General features: G+C 39.1%; 1 protein-coding gene across 1 annotated transcript in view; it reads right to left on the bottom strand.

The window, feature by feature from the left end:
• LOC111646169 (interleukin-1 receptor accessory protein-like 1) overlaps positions 1-16,925 on the bottom strand; it is a 226,714-nt gene that overhangs the window by 80,421 nt on the left and 129,368 nt on the right. Inside the window, exon 6 of the mRNA XM_023395600.2 lies at positions 9,103-9,177. Within this exon, the coding sequence (XP_023251368.1) occupies positions 9,103-9,177 (75 nt within the window). The remainder of the gene's footprint in view (positions 1-9,102; positions 9,178-16,925) is intronic.

Raw genomic sequence — 16,925 nt, 5'->3', positions numbered from 1 at the left:
GTAGAACTGTAGTAAAAAAAGACAAACAACCTAACAACCTAAGAAATTAGAATGAAAACTTAGTTACCAGAGCAAATTTATGTCTGCCCCGCCTGCTGGCAGTTGAAGTTCTTGAATTGTGGCTCACAAAAGAACAAGGTGACACCGCTGTCTTGAGGTTAAACAGAGGGCTAATCTCATGGCTGTAAAAATCCTGTGCTTAACTGCCACACTAAAAGGTGCGTTTAAATTTAAAGCAGGTGGCTCTCGAGTGCCAAGCCGTCACACACTGCCGAACGAGTCGCAGAGCGAGTCTTCCTGCTGTTGGTAATCCATATGCTGGTGTTGGAATGAGGCTGAGTATTAAACAGGGAGTATCACCTGCTACACTGCGGAAGCTACTGATACATCATGGTACTGGAAGGAGCATGAAGAAAGTAGAAACGAGGAAGTGTGTTTGTGTGTGTGTGTGTGTGTGTGTGTGTGTTGGGGAAGCTTCTCAATTTAAAATTCCAGCTCAGATCTGCAGTACACAGCTGTTGATAGGGCAACATCTGGATTGGAACTACACAGACTGCACTCCGTGAGGACCTGTGCTGTGGAAGCACTGGAGACATGAGTCAGAGAAAGGCTAAATAAAGCAAAATCCAGTGATAAAACCACAAACCGGTGGCTTTAAAGTTGCACTGTGTTAAAACAAACCCAAAAGCACCAGAGTAACAATCACAGAGCAAGTGCCTGAGGGGGTTGTTGTACTGAAACATAAGGTCGTACACACACCACTGCTGCAGCTATGACAGCCTGAATAGATAGTCCACAGCTGAAATAAAATCGTAAATCTTAAACTTCAGTAAAGTGAAAACATCACCATGACTGCATTGGTATCTGTGGTAATGTTTGGCTTTTTAAAAAAACTATAGTCTTAACCTGCGGCATTTTAAAAACACTGACGCTGGACAGTGACATTGGATATTAGAAGTTGATAGAGCTGCTTTGGGGAAAAAAAAGAAAGCAATATTTTGAAGCCAAGATCTGTTCCATTAAATCATTTTCCTGTAATTTCAATGAAATTCCCATGCTCCATCTGAAACCATACACTCATATGTTTCAATTTTTTTTCCCATTAATATATTTCATCTGATTCCAAATCAGTGCAATTGTGCTATCAAATTAAGTCTGAAAATGAATGACTAAGTTACTAAACAGCACTTCCACGTCCGCCCTGGGCATCTCGTGGGTAAAACATGTTGATGCTTTTCGTATTTTTATTTACAAAAAAAGCAAATAACATCTTCAATCACTTTGACTTCCTCTATGCATCAAAGGAGGGTTGATTGCAAACAATCAATCCCATCATCCCTGCTTTCACTGTCATTAAATCTGCATTCACTATAACTATACCACTGCAGTAGTGGTGATATAAATAAATAAATCAGCTGGCAGATGAGTCTACAGTCAATATAGGCAAAATCAATTTTTCTTCTCAGTTATCCATAATACTTCAAGGTGTACTTTAAATCACCATGTGTCATGAACAGCCTGTGCTCGTGTCAGTCAGTAGCCCTCTTCAAACAATTTCATAATCTCCTGATCTGCTAACGTTTACAAGTCTGACAATGGTAGAAGTTTTGTGACTTTTTTCAGTCGCTACATGCAGGTGCAATGCAGGAACACTATAACTATTAAACCTAAAAATAGAAAACAACAACAACTTAAGACTTTTGGTAAACTACATGCTAAGGCCCAATTTATGATTAATAGGTCCACCCAGAGACGGAAGCCTTGCTGGCACAGATAAGAGGCCGTATATCTTAATACTCAAGTGCCTCGGCCAGTTCTTGATGCTATTTTCTGCTAAGGAGAGCAAATGCCTCCAGCCCTTTTTCCTCTTAGTTTGCCGAGACAGGTACAAGGCTGCAGGTGGGAGTTGCTGACAGGAAGCAGAGCAGGGAATGGTCAATGTGGGACAGTAGCTTGACTTTCGAGGTCAATCGTGATCCAAAATGTGACCACGGTATCATCCTCGCGGTCGCGCTCTGGTGAATTTCCTCAACTGCTGAGTAAAATTAGCTTCCCTTGGTCCAGCGGGCCGTTCAGGTCTCATGAAGCGCTTGCACAGACGGTCCCCCTCATTACCGCACTTATGTAAAACACTAATGGGAGCATCCCTTCGCCAAGAATCCCGTCCAATCACCAACAGTGCCCCTCTCTCTAATATGACAGTCACGATTTATGCCTCCATGCTGCAGGGCATATTAACCATTTGGGACAGAGCGCCGTCTTGTATCCACTTTCATCTGTAATAACCCAAGGTAAGACACCATCATATTTCATCCCCTCTGTGAATCTTAAATGATCTCGCTCACTTTTTCTCCCTTGCTCCGACTCTTTGCCCAAACTCCCCCTACCTTCATTCCTCTCTCATTCTCTTTCCTCCTCTCTCTTCATCTTTATCTCACTCCGTCTTTTCCTCCCTCCAGGGCCTTGACTCAACTGGAGACTTGCCAGGAATGCAGATAGGATCACTCGCAGATGTACAATAACTTGAGGGGAATAAATATGCCCTAATTGAGGGAAATGATGTAATATTGATCCCAGGGCCTCTCAACCTTTGGCATCGATGAAGCGTTCCACCGAGCCTGTGACATTAAGAGGGATGGCTGTTGTATATGTGAGTGTAAGTGTGTGACATTAGGGATAGGTGTTGCTGAGCGTGTGCGTGAGTTTCTTTTTTCTTCTTTTTTTTTTGGAAACTAAAATGTGTCAAATGGTTGAATGAGAACTGAGCTCAAAGGCACAAGACAAACTAAGTGTGAGCTAGAAGATGATGTTTCGTACACAATATAACACAGAGCTGCTGCATTGCACTGAGTGACACTTTGAAGATGTGTTTCAGTTAAAACTTGAGAGGGAAAATATCAGTGTGTGCCGTCTGTACCTGTGCTGCAAAAGCTGGTGAGTGGCTTTTACACTCGAGGATTAGAGTGAAAACAAACACCTCATCGGGCCTCATTTATAATAGTGTCAAGTCTGGACACATCCGAGCCAAGTTGTGTGGGTTTCTTTGAAATGCTTCATGTTGCCATTTCAAAGTTATTTTTTGTAGCAGTTTGTAAATTAGGCCAAATATTTCTATTACTTGCCCTGAGCCATAAACACACTTGACAGAAACTTAGGGTTTCACACCAATCTTGTCTGGTGGTCAAACGAACTCTGGTGCATTTGTCAGTTTGGTTCAGTTCAGTTCATTAGGCTGGTGTGAAAGCAGCTTGTTTATAGTGTGAAAGCAAAAGCAGAACAATTACATGATTTTACGACAGTCGTACTGTCAGAAAACTTTCCCCAAGTATGAAAGCAATCTTCAGCGCTCATCATTGTCATTATCCCAAGTTGGACTTCCTACATCCACAAAACAATAGGGGTCCATGTTTTCTAACTTTTTTTATCCGTCACGCCCTGCACAGGTGTCCATGTTGGAATATATCAGGGCTTTTGCATTTTGACCTTGTATTTATTTCAGTTTTTTTCTTAGTGTCTTTTGAGTTTAATTTTCTTGTATGTTTTATGCTGTATTTCCTATTAAATGTACTAAATGTACTATTTAAATGGAAATGGAAAATTAAAAAAGGTCTGAGTTGAGCTTCAAGGTGTCATCTGAAGACAATACATGATTTCTAAAGAGGGGGAAAAAACAAAACGAAGATCAATAAACCACGTGATCATGTAATCATTATGTCTTCCCGACCCTTCGATGTTTACATCCTCTCTCCAGGACTCTTGGTATTTACCTTGAACATGATCTATCACACATGTTTAACTATCTGTGGCATGGTGTGCCTTCATCCCTCTGCAGACTGTCAGCAGGACCTCCAAGACATCAATATTAATCATTAAATATTGAGAATGGTGCCTGAATCAATGTGAGAAGATCCCCAACATCACACCATAAGATGATCAAATCCATACAGCTACAGGAGCAAATCTGCTCCAGGATAATGGGATGATCAACATTCATAGACTGATAAAGTCAAGTAAAGGTTATACATTTCAAAACCATCTGTTGGACGGAGTTTCAACTACATTCTGTCAGTGTGGAGAAAGTTGACATTTTGTCTGCTGTCTAAGTGCAGTCCATCATTTCTTCCTAATGATACTCTTCTACAGAGTGTGTAAAAAAAAAAAAAAGTAGTAAATTAGACAGAGAAGGGTGAGTTTCAGTTTCTCCATTTAGATTTTCAGCTTCACGGTTTCAATTTCAGCTTAAAGGAAATGGGAGTCTCAAAGCAACTTGACCTGCACAAGAACAACAGTAGTTTGATGTGGATAACCTCATGATAACCAAAGGACTGTAAATTCTAATTTGATGTGGTCGTAGACTCAATTCAGGATAATGCCGGCTTTGTTCTGACTGAGATATTCTCTGTTCATACCATTAAACAATTTGACTCCTTCCAACAAGTGACTGAAGACCAAGTTCCCGTTTACACTGTTATTATTCACCACCGACGAAATGAGGAGGCTCAACCTCTGAGAGGAGTGCATATGCATATTGCCACATTATTATGGTGAGGCTGAGAAGAATAGGGATTTTCACAATAAGCCTTTGTGAGGGGAAGTGATACTCATTTTTCAAACTATGTAATTAAAAGAACCCCTTGTATCACTTGGTAGTGATAATATGTTGAATCCTCCTCAGAAACATATTTGCCAGTATGTGTATACTACTAACATGATTAAAAAAAATAAGAATTTCATTACTGATATATATGTAATTTTACCAATTATTATATATCCTGTTCCCATAAACTGAAAGTACAACAATAATACACTAGGTGGTCAAAAGTATGTGGACACAATAACATTACAGACACATTTGATTATAGAACATTTCATTTCTAAACCACAGGAATTAATAATATGCTAACGACCTCCACTCTTCTGGTAAGGCTCTCCTGACTGAAAGGATTCACTCGCATTCAGCCAAACTCAAAAAAGCATTTCTTTATGGACGCGGCTCTTTGCACAGGGGCTTTGTCACGTAGAAAAAGGAGAGGACCTTTCTTTAATGGTTGCCAAAAGGTTGGAAGCAAACCGTTGTTTAAGATATCACTGTATGCTCTACTGTAGCATTCAGACTTCTAAATAAATGTTTGATAGTGTATTCTTTAGTAAGCTCCCATAACACATGGGACTATCTTTCACAAACATTAATTTGTTCCTGGACAGCAGCCTAGAAGACTGTTTTAAGTTGGAGATATACCAATTACCTTTGACCCTTTCTTGTGTTCATAAATTGTTGCTGAGCTACAGCCCATCTGGAAACAACAAATTCAGATGTGTCCCCCAAAGCAAAGCAAAGCAAAGCAAAGCAAAGCAAAGCAAAGCAAAGCAAAGCAAATCAAATCATTAACTGAGGTGCAAGAAGACAAGGCAGTTTTTGGAAGAAGTGAATAAATTCAATTACTCTGACATAAAACAATTCACTCATTGAATATCACATATTGGTGATGCAGAACAATATCCAAAGTTGGATGGAAGTCGAGCATTCATGCGTGAGCTTAAATGTGAATTCTGGAGGAATTCAGCAAAGAGGTGCAGAAACCATCACTGCTGCAATTTCACAAAACTGGCTATGGTGTCGTAATGTCAGGTGTCAGGGGATGAAGTGTGATATCCCGAGGAAGGAGGCAGTTGAAAGAACTTGAAGTTTTAACAGCCAATCAAGATCACAGGGGAACTTGCTGGGTATTCCCAGAATGAACATCACAAACAGGGCGCCACCATGGTCGTAAATTCAATCTAACCCAAAATAAAATGTCAGGATAGGTAGGCAAGAGAGGCCGCAAGTGACATGTCAGCTCTGCCTTGAAAACAGCATTATAACAAATCAAACCTGGCACCAGCAGCAGAATAAAGGACGCAGGTTTCTTTTTGGAAGCTGGTTTGAATCTCTGGTTGGATCGGATTCAAGAGCACAGAAGTGACAAGAGCAGTTTTTTGCACATTCACTCAACAGGGAAAACACAAACATGTTCATGCATTAAGGAAATTAATCACCCCGTTGTCAAAGTATTTAGTGTTTACAAATCGTACGCATTAGCAGTCTACTAGAAACAGACTTGCACTGCAGTTAGTCTGCTTGGCTAGACTGCAGTCAATTATTCTACATCTGCACAAGACAGAGTGAAAGCAGTGTGCATTGAACTGTCAGACTGAATTACAGACTCAAACTGTATCTGATCTGTCCCACAGTGAAAGCAGTGGAAAGACATGCCTGCCGAGGGCTAAGGAGAGCATTTACACAACATGTTTTAATCAAGCATTTTAAATTTAATCAATTATAACTGAAGAACCACATCCATTAGGAGACAAAAAAGGGAGCGGGCCACGGACAAAAAATGCGCTCTGATTAATTGGGGCCCCCCATTTACAGATCCCTCTGTTCTCTCTGTTCATCCCTCGAGTTGCGCAACAAGAGCTTGAAAAGTGTCTCTCCACATTTGCCTTTCCCCACTCCTCTTGCTTTCTCCCTCTCACCTGCCCAATTAACTGTCAGCTGAAGCCATTTACGCTTCTATATTTCATGGGAGACTGAATATTAAAATTCTGCCAAAGCTGCCACAACCCTAAAAGGATACACAGTGTTTGACTGGGCTCTCTGTGGATGACAAAGGCATGCTGGTCCAACACTGAGAGGAAGTGACAGGGGCTTGTACAGGCAAATAATCAAATATGTATTCATGTATTATGTACACAGTGCTACTGACTCTGTGTAGAATATCAATGGGTGCATATGTGGAGCATAAAAACAGTTCTGGCTAATCCTTCACTGAAAATCTAAATCAAGTTGAAAATTATATCTGATACAGTTAGCCGAGGGTATGAAGGTCTAGGGAGCTAAAAAACTTGAAACACCTGAAAGAGTGTAAAAAATACAGAGTTCAAAAACAAGAAAGGAGGTACATATTCTTTCTTTCTTTGGAAATGTATTGCCTGTTTTGATCAGCCATCAGGGAACAGACACTGAATCACTATCATCCGCTATGAAACACTTAATCACATGGAAAAAGCTGGAGAGGCTTTTATCCATCATCAATTCAAAGCTACAATGATTTGCGCCTATTTTCTGATTGCCACCATTTACCTCTGCAAGCCAGTTGTGTTCATCGCCCATGACAAATTTACTTCAAAGGAAGCCTCCATCATGACCCATTTTCCCTTCCACCAACAGCTGAGCTTTCGCCCAATAAGGCACAAAGCGGGAATTTTCCCAGGAGTCCCTGTGCTTCAAAAGCTGGTAAGGCAAACGAAAGGCTACTGTTCTGTGGCAGCCACATGAGGCACAATTGGAGGCGATCATTTGAGGCGATGCTAAGATTATGAATTTAAAGATAATGTGAAGAAAGATCGTGCATGGTTTCTCAGAAGTACCACTTTGATTCATTAGTGCCTCATTACAGCTGAACAAACACAAGCTGCATTCATGCTGCACAAGATAACCAAGATAGATGTGATGAGCACAAATAAAATGAAGAGGCACTCCATACGATAGGAGGAGAAAAAGCAGAAAACATGGCTTTCATACCCACTGAATCACTTTCTTTTTCATAAACACATGTGACCAGTGACTCATCCTGTTTTTCTTCTACCATGATGAAAACTCCAGGTCCATTCAGAAAGGGGCACAGAGAATGAACAAACCTAACTGAAAGTTTTATACTGAAAATTTTTGGTCACTTCAAGTCAGATCTGTGCTGCAACCAAACATAAATATATTGTATAGGAAAATAATGGAGATCAAAACATTACAACATGCTCTATAACAAGGTGAGATAAATATTTGTGATAGCATAAGACACTTTAAAGGGTTGCTTACGCAACAAATTACATTTCATTCCCTAATGTTCTAGGGTGGAGGCAAAAATGTCTGACACATATTTAAATACCTGTGTAAATTAAATGCAAAACTGTCTGCATGGTTAGTTACCAGCAGAAGCAAAGGTGAAGATATGTTCTTTTCGATCAACTGAACCTCTCAACCTGAAAACTGTCATTCTAATAGTCAAAGTCTTAGAGAAGCAATGAGTGTCAGCAGGTTTGTTAAATAGCAGTTTCTTAAAGTAGTTAGTTTATTATAATCATTGTTAGGCTTTGTCTTAAAATGCCTTGGTATCAAATATTTGGAGTATCACACTGTAAGCACCATAAACTGGTTCCTTACAAGAAAAATACAATATCTTGGCTGATATCGTAAATCCAGCATAATGTACATTTCCGCAGCAAGAATTCCTCAGTATACTCATTCTACACTGACACGCAGACGTACTGATTGGCTGCTTTCTCTTTCTAATTGAAATACTGTTTTCAGTCACTAATAATTTGCAATCTTTTCTACTTTGCTGTTCTTTCAATCAGTATTGAGTGACTGCCAATGACACTTAACACTGGCAGAAACAGGAGGGAGAATGCAACTTGAGCTGCTGGAAGGTTTTTATGTAAAACATTTGTACAGGAGTTTCACTGAAAGTAGCTCACCAGCGAGGGGGAAAAACATCAAAATAGGATTGATTTGCTTTAATTCGTGCATGAAAACAGTATTTCTGTTAAAAAAAAACACATAGCTGTGAGAGTTCGGTGAGAATGACATTACTGCTGTTGTACTGATAGATTAGATTGGTAACTTTCCTGAATTTATCAAAACGACAAGGTAAACATGGAGGAAATGTTGAGCAAACAGCATCAATGAAATATTAAAATGGGAAAAGATCTTCTTACTGAATATGATAAAATACTGTATAAAAATGTGGAATAGAGAAACTGAGAGGTTTCAGATAAAGGCCTAGATCTCTCTGCAGTTGTGGTAAATAAAAGATTTACAGAATGAACCAGAAACCCATTAAAATTATTCACTAATTCCATTTGACCCCAAGGGAGGAAGGAAGAAACTGACATATAGCTGTTAAGTAGAACAAGACTTCTGGGGAATTGGCTTTGATCGACTAATCTAGAAATCTGAAGCAATGCCATTGTGACGAGCAGGCATATGCCACAAGTATGACACCACACGCTCCATCGACAGACAGTAAAAAAACAATCAGTGTGGGGAAAGAAACATTTTCTTACCTATTGCCATCTCTATGATGCTCATTTGGCTCTCTGAGGGGAAAAGGATTTTTGGCGGCTTGTCTGTTAGTGGGGCTGTGAAAAGACAAACAGAAAGAAAGAAAGAGCACATTGAATTCCATATCTTTCTCCCCCATGGACAGTGGGAGTATGATTTATTCATTTAAGACCACAATAAAAGCTGCATTAAAACGGGAACAAATACACGCAAATTTAATATTTGAAGAGTGGACAGAGAAAAATTGGATGAGTTACTATGAATCAGAATTATCAATCGATCAATCCAAAGCTTTAAACATCAATAAATACACAATACTAATGCTTTTCGTTCCTTGTATAAATGAATGTGTAAGTCATGATACGGCATGGATGTGGACTACAGTACAAAATGTGCTGTATATACAGTAGCTGTGTAACTACTGAATCGTGTCTGAATTTATATTACATCCTTAGGTAAAAATCATTCACAGCATGGGAAGGTTGAGATCTGCTGTGGGAGATTCAGTATTTTCAGCTGTGTACAGCAAGTATGACTGGAAAATGGGTGTTTCTTGGAAAACCATGAATGCTAGCATAATAACAAAAAGCCATGTGATATATATTGTCAAAAAGTCAGCCATGAGAGAGTTGCTACTTTAAAAATGTATCACAGTTACTTTAGAACAGTTTTCGTCCCATCTCCCTTTGAAATACACCAACACCAATTAGACAGCTGCTGAGTAACAAAAGATGTGCACTTAGAGGCTCCTCATTATAATGATTCCCTAATTGGTTCTAGTCTTCAAAGTGGAATCAGAAAGGTTTTCTTTCTCTGCACGCTTAGAAATTCTCTGAGGGATAGCGCCTGTTTCGGTACAAATGACTTGTGGTTTGACTGGATTGGTGATTGTGGAGCTGACCTTAAAAAAATGGGCGAGTTTTAGTGAGGAGCGACAGAATGAAGGAAGATTTTATAAGTTGACACTGAACTGGATCCTCTATACACTTCACTGATGTGGTGATATAACTCACCACAGCAGAGAGAGTTAGCATGCAGCTATATGTTGATATCGGCTGTTTTGCTAAAAAAAAGCCTTCTGGTTAGTTGTCATCCCAATAACTGCAGATCAATGGATTCTCCATTTATATATTCTGGTATTCTTCTCCTTGATAGTGAACTTAATCGGCCAAAATACTATTTTTCATCTACAGCTGAAATATATTTTGCTTGGGTATCATGTTGCAAAATCTCTGGTGTATATGAAGGCTCCTCATTAATATCATCAGTTATAAAGATTGTATGAAGATTTATATTTATTGGTAAGTCCTCCAAATGATAGTAAATGGCAGAATGCCATTTGACCATTTTCTTCTTCTGCTACCACCTATGGCTCAGGTTTGATTAAGCTTAGGCAACTTGGTTGAGGTTAGGGAAAGATCATCAGTCATGATTAAAAGAGACAAACATTACTGCTGATAGGAAATGGCCTGTGAACAGCGGTGTCAAAGTAACGCTCTGTTGACTCATCTATTTACCGTCACTCCTCCATAGCAGGTTTTGTAGCTCAGCATTACACTACTTCAGACTTTGTCCCTGACATACAAGAGTCATAATTTACACAATTCATTGCTAGAGGACCATGTCAGGTCAATTCACCAGACATTTTAATGACAAATTTTGAGTCTCAACTTGCAATGAAGAAACAAAAATTACTATACAGTCTATGTAATCAGTGGAAGTCTTCAGTGGAAGACTGTTGTATCTTTGCAGAAAAACAAACCATTTTTAAAAGCAACATATCAGAGAAACACTGCGATAAATGTTAACCGTGTGCAGACTTTCCAAGCGGACAAGTCTGATGAGCACATCATCTGAAAATGTCAAATGGTACTGGTGAGATTAAAATAAACAAAAATGGAGGGAACATATATAGTGTGAAGATAAGTTGCATTTAGTTTCCTGCTGGTGCCAACTCTGGTGTCCACTCACTCACTGTTTATGAAAAACCTCTCCATTGTTCTGATGTCCAATCAATTGACAGACAAAATCATGACATGGTCGCAAATAAAGGATCATGCAATTTGATGAGGAGTGGGCTGATATCAGAAAATAAATGCCTATGTGAGCTCATTAATTACAAATTCAAAAATTAACCACAGCGAATTATGCCTTTCCTTGTGCCTGGCATGTTTCAATGCTGTATAAAGAAATCTCATTACCTTAATTACCTTTTGCTCGATGAAATATGCTTAGATTATTTTGTTTCATTATGACATGAAAAGAAAAACGAGTTTTTCCACCGATGGTTTGTCTTATATGAGACAGAGAATCTAAAGGGAGAAAATGGTGCACAGGAAGGGATATAGCTGCGTGTATTTATAGTAACATGAAAAGAGAACTCAGCTACGGATACAAACATCAAACCTGGAGCCACAGCTCGTTGCTTATACTGAGCAAGTAAGACTGAAATTATACATTTTGCAGTTGCATTAATGATAAAATAAGAAAACAGATCACTTCAATTTCATAAGATGATACTGAAATATATAAAATATAATAATTGTGATAATTTACCCAAATCCATAAGATCCACTCCGATTCTGTATAACTGCAGCACTATAAAGGGTTAATATGTTAAATCAACATTTTAATCACCTCTTCTTTTGAACTATCTGAGATTTCATTGGCCAATTGTTATGCATTATAGAGAGGAACCCCTAGCAACTGCCTCGAGTATCAGCTTGATGTAGGAAAACATAATGGTGAATGAAGTTACACAATCAATTGCCAGGATGTTATAAACAGGAAAATAGAAAATGCAGCACAGGTTGGAAATAACCTGAAAGCTTTACAGCTGCTTCTGTACTAGCACTAACTGCACTCATCATACCCAGAAATCTAGTCATGTGTTATTAATACAACACAGCTGCACACAGCACATTTATGTTTACCAAATCTACTGGTCTCTGCGACTTGATATGAAAGTGAACACAAAATTTAGACTTAGGTTTAAACCCAGTACAGTATGTGTGAATATATATATATATATATATATATAATATTCTACCAGCAAGGTCACACACTAGCTTGAATATCTCGATAGCTCGATATCATGTAACCAAGGTCCTGTTCTGAGGTCAGAGAAAGAACATATCAAAATCTAGATATGGGTTTAGTGACTCTATAGTGATCTTACCTTTTGTTGTTTTTTGTCATTTCTAATGTCACTATATTTGAAAAAAACCCTACAGTGATTTGATATTTCTTTGCTATTTGCACTTTTTCCAAACGTTATGTTAGCATTAAATGATAGGATCTCATTTTTAAAATCTGTCTTACAACAACAATCACATGGCCGTATGAGCACTTAAAGAGTCTCATGTTAGCAGGACATTTACGATGCATTTTTCACAACATGTGCTGTGAATTTTTCCAACAAATTACAAAGGGATGACCTCAGGGCAAAGATTTCAAAGATTACCAGAACCTGTTCCAATGTACATTTGGGCATGTGAGTATTGTTACTGTTGTCATATCATATAGTAACACACGGTCTGCTGTAGCAACTCAAGACTGACTTAAGGATGCCATGTTTTTCCTCATATAATACCCATATAATATTATGCACATCTATTGTAGTTCTCCAAATACTCATAACATAGCCCCATTGGGATTCTCCATAACCAGTCTGTCGGTGTGGGCCAGTGTAAATGGGAGATTCTATCAAGGCCAGAGGGAAAACACTGTTGCTGAGTTATCTACTGTTTCAGCTGAGGGCTTAGTCTCCTATGTCCATTGCCTGTGGTAGTTCCCATTTCCAGAATTACATCTGAGCAAACAGGATCTCTCTATTGTATCTCGATTACAGGGACATGACATGCTGTTGACTGTGGTAACCTCACTTTGCAATTTAAGCAGAGAAGATGGATGTTTTTCTATTTAAAAAACAGTCGTGCGGACAGGTCTCGAGAATACAGAGACTCTCTCTCTCTTTCAGATGTGAATTATTATTTTGACTCGCAGGTTGTGCTGAGCCAGATGAAGGTGAAATCCCAAACCTGGAAGGTAATCAAAGTTGTGGTGTATTTTTAATAAGCTCAGCGAACATGAGGTTGATGTTGGGAAAGTGTGGTGCAAGTTTAAAGCTAAAGGTAACAAAGCATGAGAATGCTGTTTAATTCTAGCAGAGATACTGCCCTTCATCCAAATCAAGGGCACGCTGCTGATATGTTGTTCGTCAGTGGGATCCCACCATGCTAGAAGGCATGCAAACACACATTCACACACAGACACACAAATTTGAGATGCATTAGTGAATCTGGCTGGTCTTCAACTACAAAACCATAATTCTGTGGTGGGTTATTATGAGTGGGAGTGGGCAGGCTTTTCGCTGAGGGGCTAGAAACACATCCAGCCTGACCCACTTCCCTACACACAAACAGTATAAGCACATTACACACACTTACGCACACGCATTCCTGCACACATAAACATTGAAAAGCCTGATGTTGGTATCAGCTACGGAGAAAATCTTTAAAGTGTCCCTCACAGGCCCTGTGATCTGCTCTCGTTGTGATCACATGATGATGGATGGGGGGATGGAGTAATGAAATAGAAAAAAGACCTCGTTCTCTCCCATTAACTCTACCATCGCCTTCTCTCCCTCCACCCCTATCTGTTTGCCGCTTGCTGTAAGTCTTTGTCGCTCTGTCTGTCTGTTGCTCTCAGGGGTGAGAGAGAGGGAAGATGAAAAAGGAGGGAGAGGGTTGTGGTCCTCTGTTCACACCTCATTAAAGCCCACTTCAGCAGACATAGATTAAGAGGAGTAGTGTGTGTGTCTGTGTGTGTAATAGCATGTGTTTGTGAGCGTGAGATCGTTAAAGGAAAGATGCAGCGTGAGTTCCAAGGGAGAAAATAAATGAAAGCAGTTTTAGAGAAACTTGAGAGGCAAACCTTGTTAGTCATACACATGCAGAAGAAAAAAAATTCCTCATCTTCTTTTGGCACAACCATCTCCCAAGTAACAAATTCACCCCTTTATGTCTCACGTTCACATTCTTCAGATCATTAATGACAATTGGATTGATGTGAAAACCTGCCTGAAGATTTTCCTACTTAAACATAAATCACAATAAGTGACTTGAGAAGACGACATGTTAATAAAGTGATCATTTCTACGTGCATAAAACATTTTTGATATTGTGAACCTTGTTCATAAGAAACTGATGATGAAAAGCGAATTATCATGAGTACACACATTTGATCAATGACATCCATGGCTGTATTAATCTGAGGGAAATTTGGGCCAATTTTGTGCTGGGCCCCATTGACTGAGAGTGACAATGGGGTTGTTTGGCCCCTGAGGGTCTGAAGCCAAAGGGCAGTTGCTCAGTTGGTAATCCAGTCTTGATAAAACCAGACTGGAACATATTTTGTCTAACCTTATACACCTTATTCCTTATTTGTTTGAAAAAGAGATCAAATGTTGTCAAATGCGGTTTTGTTTTCTATTTATTGTCCAACAAGTTGAAGAAATATTTGCAGCTGAGCGATGAGGAACGGTAAAATCAAAGGGAAAGAACTATATATGAATGAGCTGAAATGATTAAACTGTTGACTCATCACTGCATCTAAAAAAGGATAAAATACGATCTTTAAAAGTGTCTTTTTCCACAAATAGAATTTCAGAAAATGTCATTAAAGTGAATCTAAAAGACAGTGCATGACTTTAATGTGCTGGATAAGTTGGCAAGAACGTCCTCCACCTGAAATGAAGCTGAGGGGAGATGAGAAGGTTTGTCAGCAGCTGTCAGGGACTGTTAAAGTTAAGAAAAAGAAACAGGCCTCCTCAGGGCAGAGGGGACAAATGGATCAAGATTCCAGGTAACCATAAAACTGACGTCATTCAGACACTCAGATATAGTCAAATATAGTTTCTACTGGTAAATAAAATAACTCACCCTGACAATCAAAAACAGGTTAAACAAAAATGAAAACACTATCAGGGAATAATACTTGAGTGAACTGCTGGAATAAAATACAAGGAGTAATTGCTCATTACTACATTCTGTATTTATTGTGCTGTTTTTGGAAGTATATTGTATTTTTGACAGGCTGTCATCAAGTACTCATAGGATTTTATTGTGCACTTTTCTTTTCATGGCTAAATAAACAGGTCAATAGACTGGAAAAATGCCATTGTAAATTCTTAATGTGACGCCAAACGGAAGGAAAAGTGTTTTAACTACCACACAGCAGAACGTGCACAATTTACTTTCAGCAGACAGACTTCATGAATAACACTGAATGCACAAAATGTGCAGATCAGTCAGATGTACAGGACAGTTCAGTGTTGGTGAGAACAATGCTGCTGTTGTTGTCTGTGATGGTGCTGTGTGGGAGTTACGTTCTATAGTTCTGGCAAAATAATTGTTATTTTAGCGGGAGGACCTTACAGCTGTTGCCCTGAACCGTAAGAGGAAAACAGGGAACAACAATGAACATAGTGGAGATCTGGGTTTAGATTTCTCCATTATTTCAGGTTTCTATTGAGAAAATCATCTAATTTTTCATGCCCCCAATTTTTTGCGACAGCAGTATTACATGTCGGACTACAATCACTGGCTGGACCTATTGCCTTCAGCTCTCATGCAGCTATTGTGCCAGTTCACACTTAAAACGAACTAGTTCAAAGTTCAGTTCATACAGATGAAAATGAACTAGTTCATGTTCATTTGTTCTTTTTTATTTTATTTTTAATTTTTAAATAAATAGGCCGCTATTCTTTTTCAACAGAACCTCCTTCTACCCATCCATCATCAGCCCCGTGTCTATGGAGACGTCATGCAGTGTGCCGTAAAACTGTCGTAAAATGTGAGTGGCTCACTCACGTTCACGTTCATCATCTGTAAACTGATTCGTTCAGCTCAGCTTCCACACAAAATATGAATGTGTTCAATGAACGCCTTCCCCTTAGTCACCCTGTGATGATGAGTTCTTTGTGACACTGCAGATTATACTGCTGCAAGTATCCACTTACAGTGACCACAAATGTGGCCTGCAACATTATGGGTAAGATGTGGCTTTCAAACACTGATCAGTTGCCTTTGAGGGGCCTAATGTGGCACTAAAGACTATAACATTCCCACCACAAGCATGTTAACAATGCAGAATTCATCGACTGCCTACTGTATACATACATTGCAACAAAATTTACCATACAACGTCATATTTTCTTCTCCTCAACATCTGACTGTGGTGATGGTGTGCAGACTGTGGCCTCATTTTCTTGTTCTTAGCTGGCAGATGTGGAAGTTGTTCCTATCTATTGCAACACTGATGTGGCCTTCTGCACATCGCTGTTGCACCGTGCTTTCATTGACACTTGGTAATATCTCAATGTCTGGAAAATCATCCCTGACTTTGCTCATTGATTTCACCTATAGAACTGCCGCTGAAACACTTCTATACACTTCTATGCACATGGTATTTTCAGTCACTATAACTGAAAATACCATGTCTGAAATGCTGCACGCACCATGTCTTGCACCAGCTATCACACCACATAGATCAAATCCTGTCTTGCCAATTCTAAAGACGAAATGTAACTGAACCTCTGTGTTCTTTGTTGAGCCACTTGTGATGATGGATATTTTTGAGGTGCAAAAGATAAATCTTTTATCTGAAAGAGGATGCTGCTTGTTAAAAATGAGCTATATACATTGGGAGACTTCCCGTGCTGAAATGGTGATATTTGAAAGCACTGCAAAATATACTATTGGAAAAAAATGAACCCTAAAGGAATGACACTGCAACACTCTCCAAGGATACTTGTTGAAAAAAA

Source organism: Seriola lalandi, unplaced genomic scaffold (genome assembly GCF_002814215.2).
Source record: "Seriola lalandi dorsalis isolate HSWRI2012SDOR001 ecotype SW California unplaced genomic scaffold, Sedor1 jcf7180002054966, whole genome shotgun sequence".
Taxonomy (NCBI): domain Eukaryota; kingdom Metazoa; phylum Chordata; class Actinopteri; order Carangiformes; family Carangidae; genus Seriola; species Seriola lalandi.
Note: the sequence above shows the minus strand (reverse complement) of the source record. Positions and strands in the feature narration are given on the sequence as shown.